This window comes from Scomber japonicus, chromosome 5, assembly GCF_027409825.1.
Source record: "Scomber japonicus isolate fScoJap1 chromosome 5, fScoJap1.pri, whole genome shotgun sequence".
In the NCBI taxonomy this organism is placed as follows: domain Eukaryota; kingdom Metazoa; phylum Chordata; class Actinopteri; order Scombriformes; family Scombridae; genus Scomber; species Scomber japonicus.
In genome coordinates, this window is record NC_070582.1 from 25632371 (window position 1) to 25654307 (window position 21937).

At 37.7% G+C, this 21937-nt stretch overlaps 2 protein-coding genes across 2 annotated transcripts; one reads left to right on the forward strand and one right to left on the reverse strand.

Annotated features, from left to right (window-relative positions):
- Positions 1-761: 761 nt before the first annotated feature.
- Positions 762-4133, forward strand: LOC128358305 (protein FAM180A-like). Its single transcript, XM_053318539.1, has 3 exons — positions 762-840; positions 3583-3680; positions 3807-4133. Exons 1-3 carry the CDS (start codon positions 762-764, stop codon positions 4131-4133), a joined length of 504 nt encoding a protein of 167 aa, XP_053174514.1.
- An 803-nt stretch (positions 4134-4936) lies between these two features.
- Positions 4937-13069, reverse strand: slc23a4 (solute carrier family 23 member 4). Its single transcript, XM_053318538.1, has 12 exons — positions 12950-13069; positions 11875-12015; positions 11138-11295; positions 9679-9838; positions 7833-8014; positions 7370-7490; positions 7105-7261; positions 6751-7004; positions 6484-6648; positions 6286-6394; positions 6072-6167; positions 4937-5244 (listed from the first exon to the last, which is right to left on the reverse strand). The coding sequence occupies exons 1-12, from the start codon at positions 12995-12997 to the stop codon at positions 4979-4981; spliced, it is 1857 nt and encodes a 618-aa protein (XP_053174513.1). The 5' UTR covers positions 12998-13069; the 3' UTR covers positions 4937-4978.
- Positions 13070-21937: the final 8868 nt, after the last annotated feature.

The window sequence follows — 21937 nt, forward strand, 5'->3', positions numbered from 1 at the left end:
ATAATTAGAAATAATTACTTAGCTGGGTTTCATGTTCAGAGTGTGAACTTTCCACATGTGTCTCCTGAAGAGGGCAACATATGCTAATTCCTAGCGGTCATCCTGGCAACATCAAGTACACTCCAACCCTCTAAGGGACGCTGCTGTTGGCAAAAACAGAGCTCACTCTGACCTTAAGGGTACATAAATACAGCTCCCAGAGGACAATAAATTCTTACCCGTACAGGTCCTCAATCCACAAATAGAAGCCAAGATAAACCACCTTTTGTCCTCTAAGATGTTTTAAAAGGAAAGCAAAAACAATGGATTCAAAGTTTTGACTACAAGCACATAATGCTAGTCCTGTGCAAAGTAAGCAGATGAAGATGATTTTTCAAAGACAGTAAAGATAAATGTAAACCAGAGAGAGAATCACTGCTGCTAGTGATGAAAAATGAGACTGATAATAGAACAAGAACAATAAAGTGACATTGTACCTGTAAATGGTGAGTGCAGAAAGATTTTTAAAAAATGAGAGGGAGCCTCTGAAGCTGATGACAACCAGCTGAAAGCATTAGAGACAGCTTGAGAGAGAGAGAGAGAGAGAGAGAGAGATCAGACGGAGATAGGAGGCGGAGAGAGAACACAGTCCTGTGGACAGACAGAATGAGAGAACACAAATGATGGTGGTTCAAAGTAAATAGAAAGAGAGACACTTCTGGTAGAGACACACCATTAGGAAAAACTTGAGCAGACGTGTCCAGTCTGTGTACAGAGTCATGATGCTGTCCTGGAGGATGCTCCTTATTGGGCTTTTCTACTGCTGCATCAAAACAGGTGCAACACAGTATCAAAGTAAAGGTAAGAATTGAACTGGAATAGAATATTTTCAGGGACAAACACTTCAGTTTTTGTGCGTTTAAGAGAGGAAAGTTGTCATTGTAAGATTTTCTTGCAGAGATAATATTGAGTAGCATTGATAATCTTGTTATGGAAAATGATGGTGGATTAATCGCAATAATGATAACAATAACAGTCATGATGATGGTTTTTACTGGTGAGTCAGAGCCACAAAACATCTGATGAAAAACATGAATGTCAGTTATTCATTCTGCTCTGAATTCTAAAAATTAACTTTTCACTGATTATTCCTTATCTATTTGTTCAGCTGTGCCTTAATATTAACCTTGAATATACTGTAAGCTTATTTAACTCAAATTCTTACTGAACACATTTGAAACTGCTGGAGGGGTAATTTCTTCTCCTTCAAAACATCAAAGTTGAGACCTTTAGATTTAATTGAACTATAGAGTACAATACAGAACAATGCAATACAGAATAACACACTATACAGAATAATTACCATGCAAATTTATTGGTTTAATATCTTTCAAGTCACATAGCACATTTCACTTTTATTCTCATCCATCTACTAGGTTCAGATGTCATCTGCACCTGTTTCTAATAGGAAAACAATGGCTAGGGTCCAAAAATGTTCTGAGACAGGAAACTCATATTCTTCAGGCATACTGCTGGGATATAAACCAGCTTGAGGAGGGAATTTCTCTTTTCTGATTAAGTGAGATCTTTTTGTGTTTAGTTCTTGGTTAGAATGTCTGGTTTTGACTCAAGACACATCTTCGTTGACAGGAAGTAACACAATTCAAGAATGAAATCCAAGTGGCAGTATGTTGCACTTCATCACGAAAAGCTGGAACCATCGCCATTTGGTCACTGGCTTTTGAGCTCAGCTGTTAAACATATGAGTTCTGTGTGCAGTTTACTGATGGGATGCTGCATGATGTCTGGGTAGATCTACATCCTCCAAACAAACTGAACAAATTTAAGAACAGCATTTGATCCAAGATCTCATGACCTTCATTAATCCTTACCTTTCGGAAGTGCAGCTTACACCAGTGGCACATGGTTATCTGTAAATTATGTACTGTGGGATCAAAGCTTGGCTCATCCAGTTTGCTCCTAAACATAGACACACTGCATTGCATCTCCATAGACACAACTCTCCAGAAGGGTAAAATATTCAAAAAATGTGTTGTGCAGCCATTGATAAAAAAAAAGTCATTCATATTTACAGAAACACAGATTTACTTCATCATGGATATTTTGAGGACTCACCAAAATAAGCCATCTTGCAATTTGTTGCGCCCTTATTGAGCTTAGATTAATGGTGGTCATTATCTCACTATTATGACTGACTTGTGTAGATTATTTGGTCCAGGAGAAGTCTATCAAAATATCATCACTTTGTTGCACTTGTTGAGCCTGTCATAAACAATTGGATGATGAAGAGAGACATAACTGGAAGCTGGCTTAGTTCCTTGGCTCTAAACAATTCAGTGGATTTCATAAGTTTGTTTCCATTAGATTGTTTGTAATAGTTAATTGCTAATTACGTGTGCTTCTGCATGAATGAAAAGTGTATGAACTCTATACAAAATTGTTAGTTTTAATGCTTTTAAAGGTACTGAGATTAAGTCACTGGCCAAAAACACTAAAACACAGTTCATTCAGTATTTCTGAGATCTGCATTCATCATTCTATCGAGCTTCCTCTTTTCTCCATTCTTCCTGTCCATCTGTTCCTCTTTTATACTATTGTACCCAACATTGTTGCCTGGATCTTTTCCTTTATATCATGTGTAATATAAGTTCCACATTTTACATGCATTATTAAAACCAGCCAAGAAAAAAAACGATTAAGGCACTGGACAGTAAAACAGTGATCTAAATCTCTCTCTCTCTCTCTCTCTCTCTCTCTCTCTCTCTCTCTCTCTCTCTCTCTCTCTCTCTCTCTCTCTCTCTCTCTCTCTCTGGTCTGAATTTCTCTCCAACTTCTGGATCTTTCTTTATCTTTTGCTCTCCTACTAAACCTGTCCATGACTTCTTGACATACGTCATTTTGCCAGGCTGTTTACATGTGTTTCTGTACATTTAATAACCTGAGTAATGTGAATGCATTGCATTTAAGGAATGTCTATGCAAATTCAGAGTGGTTAAACAGGCATGAACTAGCAGGGTGAAAGGTTTTTGCCTGTGAGCTTTCTTTTGCCGCTCTAGATTTGTTGTGGTTAACACCCTTGTGTAAATCGAGAGCTTGAGGAATGTTGTGAACAGTTGAGGCTGAAATGCTAAGCCATTCACTGCATGTAGAAATCATCTGGACTCTGTTGTATCATCCATGTGTTTCCCCCGCCTTTGATTTCCCTGCTGCCTTTGAAGTTTGAGGTCGCATCTCATCGCCTGCAGATAGAAGTCATCTGTAAGGTCAGAGAACTTAAGAGTTTGAAATGTATACCGTGCGTATCATTGATTAACTACTCTAAGTCGTGGTGAGGGCCCCATGAACCTGGGTCTCACATGTGCCACAAACTCTGCACCCCACTAAAGCCAGTTTTTCATGGTATCTAACAGTTTAGTGGATGTTATTCACTCGTCACAGGGAATCCAAAGTTTTAGGTTTGTGAAAGCTTTCTGGTTCACAGCAGTAAATCACAACAAAAACGTGATTAACCTGAAAGAAAAGGTTTGCTGTTTTCCTTCCTCTGCTAACACCTCTCATTTGCTGTCTCTCTTTACCTACTAGCCCTGTTCCCAGCTACAAGCAGGATACAAAGAGGTGTTGCAACTATGGTGAACCCCACCTTCCACAATTCATTTGATGATGTTCATCTATTATTTGAGGTGAGATAAACATATGCAAGTATGCTGACTTTTCCAAATGTTTTTAAGTGGAAAATCAGAAAATATAAACTATTAGAAATACTGACTGGAAAAATATCTTCTTTTCTTTTCACCAAATACCTATAGATCCTACTGGCTGGCATACATTTTGAGGCCAGTGGAAAGTTTTCAGTGAGAGATGCAGAGTTGGCATCCCTCCGAAAGACACAAAACCTGGAGGTCATCTGTGAGGACATCATTCCCAGGAAGTTAACAGACATATTTACGCTAATCTCTGATCTTTCAAATCACGGTCACCTGCATCAGGATGATTTTGAGCGTACCCTGTTGACCTTGGTATACACCACCCAGCAGGTGGTCAATTCCACTACTGAACAGCAAAGAGATGTTTGGGCAGAGTCTTTTGTTAGCTTGTACAAAGCTATCAAACAGGATTTGACAGGAACAAACTGAATGGATACAGATGTTGCTACACAATTACTGTGTTTAATATACACATAAGAACAATGTTTCTTTTCTGAAAAATATTCATCCATGATATCAGAGGGCAATCCTGGTTCGTGCATTGATTAGGCCATGAGGAGTCTGAGACAAAAGTCCTGCGAGGAACTGCTGCCACAAATAGATAAAGTGCATTAAAAAGAAGTGTCACACAGCAAAAGTGAATTCAAACCTGTGGTACTGTATATATATATGTAAAACTCTTCATTGGATATATATGCTGAATGCATTAAATATCGTAGATCTGCAGTGTTTACATTCACATGTCTCTTCAGTGTATGTTTACCAGCACCTGGGTATGATCGCATTCAAAGAAAGACTAATAAGAGAAAACAGAGAACTGATGAGAGAAAACAAAACATTTGTTTCAACCAAAGGAATGATTGTTTATACTCAACACTGTTATACACTGGGAATACAAATTACCATACAGAACAAATATATTCAAGATCATATATATATATATATATATGTGTGTGTGTGTGTGTGTGTGTGTGTGTGTGTGTGTGTGTGTGTGTGTGTGTGTGTGTGTGTGTGTGTGTGTCAGATTTCAACATTTACAAAAATTCTAATAAAAGGTATTTACAGTAAGCACCTCACTAAGAAGTCCGTGTATCAACGAATCCAGTGCAAGATGTAATTTGCAAATCTCAATTTAAAAGGTCATGTGAATTACTTTGCACCATGTTGTTACAGTACAGTGTCTTTAACAAAGGGCCGAAGTTCCAAAGTGAGCTGCCTTTGATGGTATGGTTCTTCAAAATTTGCAAAATGGCATGCTGGAGTGAGTATGCGACTCACAGAGCAACTCCAACAATGATCTGTGAAGGCTCTGGGTGTCCCAGTGGCTGCTTAGGTTCCAGGGCATTAGTGTCTGCTCCACATCCATCCATGGAGCTGGGCACGGGAGGGCAAAACGGTATGTACCGGAGCCAGGAGGAAGAAGACACGTAAGAACTGATGCCAAAAGGAAGCTTGTAGACTTCTCCACTCTCCAGTGTGTTGCTGGAGTCATCCTCGTGAACCTTGTTCCAGGCGAGAATGCCTCGTTCATGCTTTGATCCTGTTGGACATGTGTTAAATATGTTAAACTATATTTTTTTATGGCCCGCTGAAGGAATGAGATCACTGACTGTGCCTTCATGTTATTTTCTGACTTTGCTTGCATGTTTGTTTTTCACAAAGCTTGCCCTTAGATAGACCTTGTCTACTACACTTTATATTAATCTTCTCTCTAAATTGTTTTTGAAACTAAACTGTCTACCCAGAGGAAATTCTATTTCAAATCTGCTTATTTTAATTTTGCACTACTAACAACTATAAAACTAAAATACATTGCCCCAAAGGCAGAGGAAAACATTTATACTTAGTGACAACTCTTTGGTATAGTCCAATTTCAATACTGACTCCTGTCTACTTGCTGTATAGTACCCCAATTTTTAATAGCCAGTTTCTTCCAACTCTGAGGCTGTTTTTATTCAAATTCACCACAAATGATTAACCATGGCCTATGGACTGCACATAACACTATTGTGATAATAACCTGACATTTAGCTGTGAATAACTTATAGTCACTTGATGGAAGATAATCAGCATTGGAGTAAAGTAGGTGTGACTCTTTAGTTTTTTTTCCCACCATGAAATATTATATTAAATGTCAGCTTGAGACTTTGATCAAATTTACCAGGATTGTCACAGTGTAATTTTGTGTAATCTAGAAGAAACGTTATACTAGAACAGGAAGGTTAACGACTGGGAATTGTGTCAGAGTAATGTTATTTTGAATTGATTGAAAGCGTACTGCAGATTACATAAATCCTTCAAACACAACAATGCCACTGAAAAACATTGTGCATATTGTGCTAATAATTCAATGAAACAGGAGAATACCTGGAATTGTGTTGTCCAGTACGAAGCCAAAGAAACCACCTACAAACATACTGGTTGTCAGAAGTACCTGCAGCACCTGGTCGAGTTCAACCACACCTAAAGACAACACAATGACAACAGTTTAACCTCTGTTAACTATAATTAGGTAATAGTATAAGTGTATGATGCTTGTCATGAAAAATACGGATTTTAGAGTGAGATTTTATCCATGTACCTGTATCAATAGCTTTCACGTTCTTTAATATCCAATTAGGTATGACAAGACCAGAGAACATGGAGAAGCCAAAGATGAAGATGTTTCTAGATGAATTCATATCTGCATACTACAAAAGTAAAAGAAAGAGTATACATGAGTATGCACACAACAAGCCCTACTTTAATGTAATAGTTCAGTTAATTGAGGATTGTGTACCTGCAAATTAGAAACTCCTGCTGCAGAAATGACCCCAAACATAACCATGAACATTCCTCCTACCACGGGTGATGGAATAGTGGTGAATATAGCGCTCACTTTACCAAAAACACCCATGACAACCATCAAGACTCCGCTGGCTACTATCACCATGCGACTGCCAACCTGCAAAAAAAGTCAAGGAAAGGCTTCTTTTGAACAGGCCTGCATTTAGAGGCAAGGTTTTCCTCTTAATTCTGAAAAGGCTCATCTTGGGGATCGTCTTACCTTTGTAATACCGAGGGCTCCCACGTTCTCACTGTATGAGGTGGTGCCATTTCCTGTACCCCAGGCTCCAGCCAGCAGACAGCCCAGTCCCTCAATACCAATACCTCTGTTGATGGCATGTTTAGGGGGAGGTGGAGCCCCAGATAACCTGGCACAAGCGTGGTAGTCCCCAACAGACTCTATCATTGATGAAATCACACCAGCCAAGATGCCAACCACCCCTGCCAGACTCACAGTGGGCACCCCCCACTGACCTGAGAATTGGATTTTAACATAAGGGAACCGTGAATGACACTGTATGTATAGCTTTATTACAAAGATGTAAGTTGAGCTGATAGCCTTACAGCTCCTTACCTGGATATGGGAAAGTAAACCAGGGAGCTTGGCTCATAACATTTCCCTTTAGATCAGTGCGAGCCAGGTAACCATATTGTTCTGGGTCAGAGGGAAGTATATTGTAGGTCGTGAGAAGGTAGCAGATGAGCCAAGACAAAGTGATTCCCAGCAATACCTGAGAATACATAGGAACAAAACAATTGTGTTGCCTTTTCAAGACATTCAAAGAATACATGTGTTTATTAACAAAAAAGAGTGATAACACAAATTGTTTCATACATACAGGGAGAATCTGAAAGACGTAGACAGGAGAGGTGTGCAGTTTTCTATCCTTGCTGTACGTAGGAAATGGCACAGGTATGTGACGGAGGTACTGCGAGAACAGAATGATCAGTGCTGTGGTCCTGTGGGAGAGAAAACAATACAGCATTTACAGTGTAGCACTGCAATACTTTGTAGCTGAATATATCTCTAACCAACATAAAGCTATGTAGGTTAAGTAAAGCCAACTATGCAGGTTTTTGGCAATGAACTTTTAATATGCTTTCCTGCAATGCCCAAAGATTAAGACTTTACACATATCTCAAATCTAAAATAATTTTAAAACAGTATGCATGCGAGAAAGCAGCTTTTACACGAGTTGGTTTGACAAAAACCAAGTTGTATAAAAAAGTAATAAAATTGCAGACTTTAAACAGACAGAATGAATGGTCCCAGTCCCTAACAAGACTGGGAATTTTACCCACATGGCAGAGATGCCCCAGTGGTTACCAGCACTGATCCCAGCTGAGTCAAACAGGGACAGTCCAATGAGAGAGATGGTAGGAGCGATGGTGAGAGGTCCAATGAAGCGCATGAAGAGGCCAATGAGACCAGAGAAACCAACAAACACCTGGAAGAGTGAGCCCACCATAATGGACCCCTGGAGCTGAAGAGACACAAGTAAGATGAAGGTCAGAAAGTGGCATCAAAAATACCAGAAATTAGAATCATGTTACTGTCACAGTCTGGTGTGTCCCTTAGTTGTCATTTTCCACCAGTCCACCAGGTACCCTCAGACTTTTCTCCCTGTCATGTGAAGACTGGACTGTGTTGGAGACTGATTTGACTTGAAAAGACTATCTGGTATGATATTATTTAAATTTCCTTTATTAATTAGTGTGTCTGTTTTCATTCTGGTCTGTTCTTGTATTTTTTTTCCGTTCATTTTTGTTGGATCCTTTCTTGTTCTTGTTCAGCTTTGCTGAGCCTTCACATCTGTACTCAGATTAAAGAGATATTATCAAATAATGTATCATTCTCACATTTTGGGTACCATATGTAAATTTCACCTTGGTTGAAACAGCTGTACTAAACCTCAGCTACCACAACAACTGTGGCTCCGCATGGCAGATGTTTACATTTGCAAGGGTTCATGCTAGCTTGAAACATGCTCACATAATAGCAATTGAACAATGACTACTATTGTGCTGCCAAAAGGGTGAGTTAAAACAAAGAGCATTTGTCCTGGGATAGGGGCTAGGACTGCCCATAATAATTTGATACACTCATCATTTGAGTTTCATGAGACAATCCTAATCTGAGGTTTTTTGAAGTTATTTTCATAACTCAACACTGTCACACAAACAAAGTTGACATATGTTCTCCCCATGTGTATAAGACCTCCCATTCTGTGTTCTTGTGTTCTACCAAAGCCTACAACATTATGAGATGCTGCTATTTTCAAAATCTCAGACAAGTCAACCAAGGACGACCATCACATCAGCTGCTAATGTTGCACAAGCTACATTTATCAAAGACATAATCAAAGAAAAAGACATTACACTGCTGGTCATAAACAAATAGCTTTACGATTAACATATGCTACTGACAACTGTCAAGTGTTTCAGATGTTTCAACTTGCAACAAGAAAACTACAACTAGGTTCTCAAATGTAAAAATATATTAATGCTTAGCAAAGTAGTATGTTATGAATATTTATATTTTTTATGACTGATCAAATAACATTGCTACCAATGGCAACCATATCAATTGTTTAGTCCACTTGAGGGCAGAACTCAACAACAAGCCAAATATATACATTTGACATATTTTGTCCTTATAAAGACATATCAAGCAGCAATAGAAGTCCTATATTCCTTCTCCTTTAAGCTCTGTTCATATTCCTGAGAAATATAACTGGCTACAACTTGCTAAATATACAACAATGTTCTCAGCGAGGTACTGTAGCATGCAGTGGGTTTATCGCGTATTTGACTGCTGCACCTAGAAACAATGTTGATAAGGTGGTGACACTGAACCAAAACATCAAAATTTTGGGCCATGAATACAAAACTATGACCTGCAAGACACTGAAACTCTCTGTAGTGTTGAAGGGAACTGGTAATTCTCTGTGCATTTGCCACAATAAGCAACACCTTTCACATTACACTGTCATTGTAGCTATTGTTTATATTAAAATATTGATTAGTGCAGGTTTAATTTGTAAAAAACAAAACAAAAAAAAACATACACTTTACAGATAATGTTCTTGTTCCAGCTGCTATGCTGTGAATTGTGATTGGAAAGATTCATTGGTCACAGTTTACTTACCGCTCTCATTCGACTCTGCCACACTTCCATGAATTCTGTGGAGGAGGTGTTGACAAGGCTTGCATTTTGGGTCCAAGCAGGACAAGTCCACTCTGGCATGGACAGCATTGCCATGGAAGGCGCCAGTAGTGTGAATGTCCCACCTTGGAGAATTGGCAGTCTGAAAATAAAGATGACAAAGCAAGCTCAGTAGACAGGGAAAGAGAAGAGGGCCAGACAGATGCCAACACAGATTATACATAATCAGATATCCGATATAGTGCAAGATTGTTTTGGGTGACAGGTTCAATTAGTCTGATTGACTACAGCAAGTTATTTGTATCTAAAAGCAGGGCAAAAGCAATAAAAAAAAGTTGGGTATGCTTGGCAAAAGGGCAGCTTTTCTCAGGACCATCTCAAGAGTCTCTATGTGTATCTACCATCCCTGCTGCTTCCAGTCACATATGATAAAATTGGTGATTTAAATCATGTGAAAGTGGAGACTGTGACTCTAATTTAGCTAACTGCTGGACCAGTGGGTAACTGAGTTAAAGTCATCTGCCATGTAACAATCCTCATTATGCTGTTCACTGGTCACAGTTCATATCTGACTGTAAACCTTTCAAGGCAACATACATAGTAGTCAATCAGAGGAGTCAGAGGACAACTGATTGTGTGGATGTTATCATCTTCAGGGATGCAAAATGGTTAGTGTTGTTTTCTTTTTGGCTTCTCTGGAACAACATGCTGTTAAATGTACCTTACAGATGACCTCCCGGTATTTGGAGAGAGACAAGAAAGCATCAGTGGTGCTAAGCCAGGGGAATGTGGATTTAGCAAGAACTAGATTCCAAACATAATAAGATGGAAATTCCTTCCCTAATCCTACTGTGACACCAATATTCAGCCAGGCTGAGTCTGCACAAGCATTTAAGTTCAAAACAACAAAACATAGCTGAAGTTTGTAGTCCTCCAAAACAAAGTCAGCCATTAAAATTGTTTTGGCTTTGTAATTCAAATACAAAACTATCTTTACTCTTTCGAGATGCTTTCATCACAGTTAAAAACACCCACACATTTGGAAATGTGCAAAAGCTCAGCCATTTGATACCTTACCTCTGATAATCCCTTAAATAGAAGCTGTGCCTAATAACAGGGTAAAATATTCTATTGTTCATGGTTAACACCAGCTTTGGCAGGACTCACAGTTCAAAAGAAGTTAATAAGAACAGCTGAGTGGTTGTTCTGTTACTTATTTAATCAGAAGGATCAGTATTGTTAATTCCACTTTAATGCACCCTGCTGCACTGCTGGATTTCGAACACAACATGAAACAAGCACTGAACAATTCTGTCTTATCCCGTGAATTAATGTTTATTAAGAGTAGAAACAGAAATACATTGATTGCAGCCATCTCTAATTACACTAAACATTTTGTCAGCATCATATGCTCATCAATTACTCCTCTTTACTTCCTTACCGAATGCCGAAGGTAACTTGCAACAGAGTGCAAATGCCAGAAACGAAGAAAATGGTGCTGATGAGGTGGCTTTGTGTGAGGCCGTCATTCTGCAGACACAACCCCTGAGACAGGATTAACGGGATAGCAATGATACCTCCAAACGCAGTCAAACAGTGCTGAAAACAGCAAAGACAGGAGAATATTAGTTACATTTAGGCCTTCTGTCATGACATTATATTACTGAACATAGGGGAATAATGAGATTATTCATGTGCTCACACCAATAACTTGTCTCAAGTAATATCATCTAGACATAAATTGATCATTTTATAGTGTAAGAGCAGTATGTTTAAATATGTACAAAGCCTGTGGAATACTTGGAATGACCAGTGATAGATGTTGTAAAAATGGAACAGTAGTGTAAGGAGAAAAAGTTGTTTACATGAGCAAATATAGCTAAGTCTGTACTTCCGAGGGAAGTCTGAGTGATCCCAGCTGCTAAATACATAAAGCAAACCCTCACTGACTGACTCTGCCATTTCAACTGTATCTGAAGCCAATTTCACAGTCAGGCCTACACAAATAAAAGCAAATCTAACCAGCCATGAAGGAAACGTCAAATGGAAGCTCTCATGTGACACTGTAGATATGTTTGCATTGTTACATAACCTCAGTCACTATGCTACACAGGCTCTTAATCAGAAAATGAGAGAAGGCTTGTCAAACATGGCCTGAAAGCCACTTTGCTGACGTACCTGGATGCCAAGAATGATACAAAGGTACCAAGGAGGCACATCAGTCACACAATAGGCTAGTTTGTTGTTGTCTTCGTCCAGAGAGGTGTCCAGTTCTTCTTTGTGTTTTGTGTCAGGAAGATCACAAAAGCGCCCTTCAAGCTTCAATACAGTCAAACAGAACAGCAGACGAGGGTCAAATACAGATATGAAATTATGGCTTGCTTTGTTGTTTAGAGATGATTATTCTGACATCTCCAAACAACAAGAACAAAAATACTGCAACAAAATTCAATACTAAACATTTTTAAACACAACAGCATTAGGAAACATGTAAATGCTCCTGTTTTGACAATTCCTAGTAAGGGAATGTGATTATATATATATATAGATAGATATATATTTGCTCATGACTTTCTAGTAGTCACAAACATACCACCACCAGATATGCATTTTCCTTTTTCTCAAGAAGTTAGTAAGAGGGTAGAGTAAGACCTAAAGACCCCAAAAGCCACAGTCATATAAGACATTAATTTGAGTCTAAAATGCTCAAAACAAAGCGAGTATTTTGTCACTTACTGCTTATGATGATCATGATTTATTATTTCATTGTTTGTTTTACAGTATAGAACAGACATTGTATTGTTGTAGATTTGGATTTAAACCACTAAAAAAAACATTTTACTTCTGTTCGTCTGACTAAACAGGATGTTGCTTATCTTCTCAATAATGTGATTTTAAGCATGGAGGAGCAGGAATGTAACAGTCATACGTTTCCATGACACTACATTCTTTGCTGTTCAAGTTGCAGTCAATAATTAACACTGAGGTACTAAAACACATCCAGTTCAGTGATTAGAGAAGATAAATCATCAAGTGCTAATTACACATACCATCCAAATGTGTTCACATGCACTCACACACACTCCACATAGTATTTAAATTTAAAAATGTTCGAACATAATTCTCAACCAAGTGGTTAAAAGTATTTTGTTTACACTTTAGAAGAAGAAAAGAGATGAGATGTAGCTTATACAATCTTTTCAAACCATGTCCTTGTAGGAAATTAAATAAATAAGAAATAGATTTTACTCACTCCAAATGCATAGTTGTCAAGGCCATTACTTTCCTTTTCAGGAGCCATGTCAGCCTCAGCCTTTAGGCTCAGGTGGTCTTCTGACCCAGAAAACCAAAACTGAAAACTGAAAAAACATTGGTCCGAGGGGAGGGAACATAGGGAAAGACGACTGGAGCGTCTGACAGAGAAGGGGGGTGGGAACACTGGTGGGGTGTGGTGGGCAGTGTGGTAGGAAGTAGCAGAGTTCAGACATGAGACTTCTGTGGCGGTTGATTGAAATGAGTCCCACCAGCTGCTCATGTGAACCCAATTACAACACTAACAGCAGCTGACCAACAAGTATCTCACGGGGAGGATATTCCCTTTCAGAGCTGGTACTATATTTGTTTGTTTCTCTGTCTTCCTCAAACACTCTCTCTTTACTTTAGTTTAATCTTGTGGTTAGAGGCTTTTCTTAAGGCATAAAATAAAATAAAAACAACAACGGTGTGGTCTCTAGTTGATGGGAATGAGCTGATGTTTCAAGACAATGCTGTTTTCTCTGGACTGTTGTTTCAATTATGATTCACATTTCTGTTGCTGGAAATACTGAACAGATCAAATACAGTCTTAAGGGCATAGCTGGCTTTTGTCTTACCCCTTTTAGCCTACATTGCTTCTAATTTTAACACCAAATGTTTGTTTTGTGAGGGCAAACCTCCATGACTATCACATGCCATGACACAAAGCAGTTATTGATGATGGGTAAACATTCTGTAAATGCTAACTTAATTTCCTAATTTGCGGTACAACTCTATTTCCCGTAAAATAAGATAAATCAGATTATTAGTGTAAATTAAGAGTTTGATAGCAGCCCACATCTGCTTCATTAAGAAAGTCCAAAGGTGGGTGTTCATGTGGAAGCAGAGGGAGCTCAGATTCTCACACTGATGGCATCTGTATTTTCACATTCTCTGTCATGAGATCATAAATATGCATCTCTTGTTGTTCCAAAGTCAAGATTGAGATCAAAGACTTCCAGCTGAATGACAGCAGGAGGAAGGAAACACAATCATAATTGAAGAACAAAACAAATTGATAGCATCCCATACCCACTAGGCAGTTTATGAAATACATTTTCACTGTTTTGCACTATGTTCATTCATTGAAAGTGCATATTACTGTATACTACACTTCTCAGAGTAATAATAAATGAGCATTAGTATTGTAGAATGCACATCATTTTTATTAATCTGCTGCCTATATCATTACTATCCATTTTGGGTTATAATTTTAAAAAAGCCATGACCTACTGCTGTTACTACAGCATATCATGTTTTTCAAGAAACTTTATTTAAAAATGTGTATATTGTTTGATAATCCACAAAAGTGGAATGAATTTCATGCAAATTACTGCATCATATTTTTGTCTGCGTTGTAAACTGATTAAATATGCAGAGCTACGTGTCCTTCGTGACCTTCATAAGAAATGAATGAACTGAAATGGAATCTGCTTCGTCATTTTAATTTCCAGTTAATATAATCAGTTTAATGTTAATGAGTGGTCATCATAAAGCAGTTAAAGGTAATGCAATACTGTCAGAAGGCCTTTGACTTGACTGTTATGAACAGATCAGATAGCAGCAAGAGCTTGGAAATATCCACCAAATAGAATGTGCTTGGCGGAAATTGAGCTCACGTGAAACTTGACAGGGAAAGGGAAGCAATGCTGAGACATGAGGCCCGCTTTTGTGTGTGCATGTGATGCTGTGGTGTATATAGATCCATCACATGTCAGGTAATGAAAGGCTCAGACTGGCGCCAGTATTCTATGAAATAGCTATATGCAGAAAGTAAAAAAATATCTTATTATTTTTACACAAGTGAGATGTGAGCCATGGTGTTAAATTGAAGTATATAGCAGGCAGGTCATTGTTGTCATCATCAGTCTTGTGAGTGTGTGTCCAATCACCAAAGCATTGTCAATTTAGTGAAGAGAGGAACATGTTCTTTCTCACTAATCCATCATGTCTTTTTGAAACTCAAAGGCACGAGATCTCATTACGTCACAGACAATGTACTTTTTAAATGTGTGTCTTAGAGGCCAGTCCATAATCAAATTGAGAGAAGGTCAGTGTGCAATCAGTCACTGAGTGGATGGGGAAGCTTTTACGGAATAATGTCACACACATGTTGAAATCAAGAGGGGAAAACTGATATTGATCTCATTGAAAGGTCTAATGTAATATTTAATGTGAACCAAAAATCAAGACTAGGAAAAAATATATTTTGTCCTTAGTTTTGAGCTCCAATATGTGACTGCTGATAAATATCTCGTCTCGAGTGAGGTTTGGTCACAGTATAACATCTGGAATATTACAGCATATAGATCAGTAATTTGGTAATAATGGAAAACAGCTGCTGAAAGTAAAATATGTTCTTTGTCATTATAACATGATACTTTTATAAATGACGTGGGAAGATGTTGCTATTTCTGAGCACATTACAGCAAAAGAAAATATTTTTGAAAATTCTTTGATAAACCTGGCTGTCTGTCATAAGAATCAGAGTCTTTTCTGATATTTTGAGCATTTTCATTCATTTGTCCTGGGCCAGACTAGTTATGTGACCAGAGAAGCAGAAACTTACAAAACAATATTCTATCACTGAAAATGAAAAACGAGACAAAATTGTTGAAAAACAGTCAAGAACAATGAACTCATTATTCTTACTGTAGCATGCTGGGAAGTCTGTAATATCATTTATAATGAATAGTCTGAGTCAAGAAGTTTTGGCTCCCAAAATGTGGTTTCTCCTGATCCAGTCTCTCAATGTGTCCTGTGACTCCACCAATGTTATAAAAAAAAGTGCAGCTTTGGGTGTATTACAGTAAAATTGTTTCAACACCCAGAAAGTTTAGGTCATAAAATGTATTTTTATTAGCATATCACATATGTATGTGTTGTAAATTACTGTTTAAATTAAGCGTATTTTTCAGTCTACTCCGCTCTCTGCATACTAGATTATCTAAACACCACAAGACACACACATTTGGGTCACATTTGGTGACTCATAAGTGACATGTGAGGGAGAAAAACAGTCCCTATGTTCTTTTTATTCATGCTTCAGTTTATACTGGATCTGAGAGTGAAAGTCTGTTATTTTATTTAATGAATTATCAAAGGACTGAATCAAAAGTTAACCTCAGTTGAATGAAAATTCTCAACCACCAATATAAAAAGGAAATCAAGTAATCTAAATGTCAATTGACCTTTGCGTGTGCATTTTGTGTGACACAATAAAAAATGAATAGCTTGTCAAATTCATCATCCATTCATAAGATAAAAGAAACAAGAAAAGAATTCCCTGAAGAGCTTCCACCACTAGATGGGGACATATCCAACAAAGAACAAAGATCTTTTCCACCACACACCACAAGGAGTCACTAACAGGTGAGTTCCCAGTGTTCCTGAGAGGTGAACTGAAGTGTGAGAGGGCATACAGAGGCCAACTGTGATAGAGATTATCCTTCCAATAAATCAGGTGATAAGGAAGAGAAGCAGCAATTTAGATATAGTTTACAGTTGAAAAATTATCTTGGTTTTAATCAAGCTACACAACCACAGAGCTATTTCTCTGAGCCCGGCCAAATAATGCAATAATGCATGTTCCTATGTTTGTTGTGTTAAGGGCAATAAAACCTCAAGCAAAAAGTAAAGGCAAGGTTTTGGTAAATGGTGTGTGTAAAAGACTGATATGGTCAGATAATAAAATCGGAGGTATTATTATTATTTACAATGATTACACCTTAAATCTTAAATCAACAGTTGTTTAAGGACGCTGGGAAAACCGTTGACATCAGTGGGTCATGATAGGTTTCCTAGAAGTATGCTGTTACATGCCTCAGTCGCTCCTCCTCCATGATGCCCATGTGATGCAGGTCAAACATAGGTTGACGGGACAGGGAGCACATACCTGACTGCCCTCAGCTTGCAGGGAGTAGTGTTCAATATAGACACCAGCAAGAAGAGGAAGAAGTCAGAGAGCAAGATTTTTCTTATTTTGAAAAGGAGATTTGACCAGAAAAAAATACATACTTTGGGATAAATTGTGCTTCTGAATATGTGTGTTTAAAGACCGTACTATACTATAAAAGGAAAGCTGATGACAAAGGTGATGCTGGTGGGAGATACACTACTGGATGTGAGGAATAGAGGAGACACAGAGAAAGACTGCATGGATCAAGAAAGGGAGTCTCTGCCACACAAAAGATTATCTCATTCGATTGAGGAGATTCTAAGGAGGCCCACATGTGTCAGAAAAGAGAAAAGAGTTCATCGTAACTGGTCTGTTATCAAGGAGAACGACACAATATCTAACCAGCATTCATGTGCAGGTATGGTTTGAGTTTTTTTACTCTTATCTTTTAACTTTTCGAGTATTTTACAAAAATATCATTACAAAATTGATGTTAATGATGTTTTCTTTGTCTGTAGAAAGCCCACAAATGAGACTACTTGAAGAGTCTCCAAAAGACACCACAGACTGCCCGAGTGAGTAAAATGAGACAGCAAGAGACATTTAATGATGTGACAGCTGCATGTTCAGATACATGTTTAAATGATGATGTCGATGAGTATTACAGTGACAATCATTTGTTTACAGGTCAGAGAAAAAAGAGGCAAACGAGAGTCACCTTCACACCGTTTCAGGTGCGCGAGCTCGAGAAAGTTTTCCAGCAGACTCACTACCCAGATGTCAACATCAGAGACCAGTTAGCCTCTTGTCTGAACCTTACTGAGGGCCGAATACAGGTAGAGAGGATGAATGCAGATTATTGTTTGTTGTGTTAAATCTGTTTTTCGGCAGTGTTTTAAAAAATGAGTGTGTAAAAGAGAAGGAATTTTTCACATGTCTAGTTTCTCAACAACCACTATGGAAATATTCAATGTAATTGTCACTATATTGTTTATATTAAAATGCAGCAATAGTCAATCAAAAGGCAACATTCAGATGAACAGTGTAAAATTGTATATGTATATTTTATTCATTTTCTGATTGGTGCAATCCACAATTTCTGGCAGTTCATGTGGTGTTCATGTTGCTAATGATTATAACTTGAGTTTAACAAAAGGTCAAAAAGTCAAACTAGGCTTACTAACAATTCAGCATGTGTGATTACACCAAATAGCCATCAGCAGAACAATAGTAATGCTCTTTGGACAGCTACGTATATGAGATAATGTCTTTCAAATGATCAGTGACACATTGCAAGATAAAATTACGTCCTAAAAATTGATTCGTCCAGGATGATTTGTTCTAGGAGGAAAGTGGTAAAACACTGGATCTTTACTGAGTCAACTTCATGCCTAAATTGTGAATACATTTTATTTATTAATTTTGTTTTTATTTATTTTATTTAAGTAAATTCTGATTTTGTGTTTCATTTGTGTTTGCTCAGATTTGGTTCCAGAACCGCAGAGCCAAGTGGAGGAAGACTGAAACACTGAAGGATATAGAGCTGATGGCCAGACAGCACATACACTCACCTGTTAATCCTCTGCTTTATTATGAGGTAACACAAGATAAACTGATCATACTGTTAATAGTTCAGAGCACATATAGTTCATATAATGTTCATTGTAATCACTTATTCTCTTTCTTTTAAAAAGTCAACTTGTGTTGCAACAATAGGACTGTAAAATTGACTAAAGCAGGTATCTAATCAACAAAGAAACCATTTGTCTATCATCAGGTGAAGCAATGATTTCTTTGTTGTTACTTTGAGATAACGTCTTCTTCTGCTTTTACAGAAGCCCCAGCTGCATACAACGTGCTGGCTGCCATGCTGCTTACCTCAACCCCATCAATCACAACTGTTCCTTAGAGTGACATCAACACCTCATCACCCTAACCCTCATCTCAGGACTCTGTATTTTGACCCTCTGGGGACAGAAAGATAGCAACTATTGTATTCTTACACATGATGATACGATTATGTTAAAATGTTTTTTTAATTATGTAGTACAAAGATCATAATTGAACTGAATTACTGTACACTGTAAAAACTATATATATTGATGAATTAGCTGTAATAGTCAGATGTGATGTATTTATACTGTTATCATAAAGAAATAATGTGTTTGCATGTAAACAACTGTATGTTTTTTATTTACACATAAAGTTGACTTGCGTTAAAATGAAATGACATCTTTGTGAGCTGGCTACTGAAATCAATTTGGCTTTCTTTATAATAAAAGGCCTTGTGATAAGTCAGTGCTGATATATTTGAGAAGATAATGGTTTGAGGACACTTGAGGTCACAGCTGGTTCTTGTGCTATATTATTGTGCATGAAAGCGTTTAGATTTTTTTCATGACACTACACTTCCTTGTCAGAGATAAGATATAGTGCCGCCATAAAGCGTTCGTCTGTTAGACTTTGTGGACAACCTGTCCTTATCTTAATTTGGACCTGTGAGTTGAGGTTATTGGCAGGTCAGCTGGGAAATTTAGACAGCTTGTCAAATGTGATCAAAAGAGTAACAGTAGAATCTATAATATATACAATTGCTCTATACTGGAGCTGTTGATGTATGTAATTAATTGTGACTTGAATGAAAAAAGTACAGGGATTTTTTTTATATTACTGTCTTTATTAATCTTTAATAATCTGTTAAACCAGTATTACACATCAGACCACTGTAGTGTGTATTTCATAACCTTCTCTATGGGCACTTTCCTGTAACTGTGTCCATTCACTTGGAAACATGATTCTTGGGACAGTGATATTTCTGTGTGGGAAGACCTGCACTATGGCACGAACAACCTTGTATCTCCTTCTCTTCTCAGAAGAGTTACATAGGCCATTTTTCAAATAATTACCAATTATAAGAAAGATAACACAGCATCGCCTTTATTATCGATACCATAACCAAATTGACAGTACTATAACTGATTACATTTAACAAGGTCTTACAGTGGTTAAACTTTTCACCCCGGTCATATCTTTTATTGCATGTGTTTGCTCTAAGATAAACTGTAGCCTACAGTGCCTCTCGGCGATCTCATTGAAATATAGATGTTGTAGGTGTTTGGAAGCAAATGGCGTGGTAATTGTTTTGTTAAGTAGTGACATATTTTCTTATATATTTCAGTAACATTAGGGATCCAAAGTGCCATCAATCTGTCCTAATGTGATTGCTGAAAGGACCAGTCAACAGTTGATGAGGTTCTGTTTGTTCAGTTATCTATCCTGCTGTTAAGTGCAGGGGTTGACTTTGAGATCATAAGAGGAACTCACTTTAACAGGACTGCTCTCAGATATGAAAAATATGTCAATGACACGACAGACAGTGAAAGCCTTACTGAACTCTACTGATATGAGCTCAGGTTGAGGATTATGGTTTTTTCAAAGAAATCAGTACGGACATTCACAGAATAGCCCTTAACAGTGAGCATTAAGATGTGTCGTGTATGCTGTTTGAATGTCTATATTTCTAATGTTCAATAAAAATGTAAAGCTTTACTTTTACATAACATAAGTTGATGCACTTACTGGATAAAGTCAAAAAATTGTAGAGCCTTTGATATTATGAATTTTCATATACTTTTTATTTAGAATCATACTTTAATCATCTACCGTTTAATTTGTACATTTGAATGTTATATCATACACATTTTCTTCCATTAAAAAGAGTCCAGGACACACATACAAACAAAGTCTGACCGAAACAAAAAAGTGTCAGAAATAAACTTGCTGGCAGGCAGGTGGTCGAGTGGCGAGACCCCATGCCACGTACGCAGCTGACCCAGGTTCAAATCCCGGCCGGAGGTCCTTTGCCATATGTCATACCCCTCTCTCTCTCTCCCATGTTTCCTGTCTGTCTACTGCTAAATAAACGTGTCTATATCAGAAAAAGAAATAAACTTGTCATTACATGTTAACCACCAAATATAGATTAAACTCAAACACTTTCAGTTGAGAGGAAACACAATCTTTACCCGATAGGTCAAAATATGATCAAATATAAAACACCCTCTTTCATGTACAACAGGTCACAGTAGGACACACACAAGTAGAACTAATAACCTTAATGATGGTTGTGTTTCATTTGTGTCAGTTTCAGGGTCTAGGTATTGTGCAAACTGGCACTCCCTGCATTATTAACAGCACTATAATCTCCACCTGTGTGTTCTGCTTTGCCAAATCAAAACATCTGCTGTGAAAAAGGTCTATTGCTGACCTGAACAACAGAAACAGTTTATTTATACAGGGAACACATACATTTCTAGATTGACTAATATCACCACCATTCATTATTATTATTCAGGCTTTTAGCTACACTTTCTTATTTTTTCTTTTTAGTGGAAATTTGGAATATGCACCTTTTTTTTGCAGTGAACATCTCGACTTGTCAAGCACAGATGTAACTAATGATATTAATTTTAGCTGCATTTCATTCTGGACCAGAGCTTGGCTTTTGTGTGCACACCAGCTCACTGACACAGCTTACTGTGACACTTCCATTGATACTGTTATTAGTTCCACCTGTGCTTTTTCTGCTACAGTAAAAAAATAAATAAATAAATAAAAGAAAATAAAGGAAACTATGGTGTACATCCACAGATGAGCTTGAACTTTAAACTACTACTATTTTGGAGTTAGTTGTAAAGTAGCCTACAGTGGACATAACATTCAGTACCTTGTATATTTACCACCATGCAAAAACAGTTCAGAATAGACTGCACATGTAGGCCTTCAATAATTGATGTAGCCTACATTAGATTATTATAGATATGATGGGCTTCAACTAGGATTTGGTGCCATCTACATTTTGCACATAGATTCGACGCTGTGTCTTAAAACAGCAGACAGGTGGCGCCCTTGCATCCATGAATAAGCAAAAATGATGCTGTGTTTTGCTGAGTGTCATACAGCAGACTACACTGACCTGGTTTAAAATCGCAAGGCTTCATCTATCAGCAGTCATGTTCGTTGTAATGTTATTTCTCTGCTATTACAGTC

Bases quoted from the DNA above. Each gene is read 5' to 3' on its own strand.
- slc23a4 (XM_053318538.1), bottom strand. From the start codon at position 12,997: ATGGCTCCTGAAAAGGAAAGTAATGGCCTTGACAACTATGCATTTGGA. The intron at 12,016-12,949 runs GTGAGTAAAATC...ACTGTATTGAAG, and splicing joins TTGACAACTATGCATTTGGA to CTTGAAGGGCGCTTTTGTGA. The intron at 5,245-6,071 runs GTATTCTCCTGT...CATGTCCAACAG, and splicing joins ACTGGACAACACAATTCCAG to GATCAAAGCATGAACGAGGC.
- LOC128358305 (XM_053318539.1), top strand. From the start codon at position 762: ATGCTGTCCTGGAGGATGCTCCTTATTGGGCTTTTCTACTGCTGCATC. The intron at 841-3,582 runs GTAAGAATTGAA...TTTACCTACTAG, and splicing joins AACACAGTATCAAAGTAAAG to CCCTGTTCCCAGCTACAAGC. The intron at 3,681-3,806 runs GTGAGATAAACA...AAATACCTATAG, and splicing joins ATGTTCATCTATTATTTGAG to ATCCTACTGGCTGGCATACA.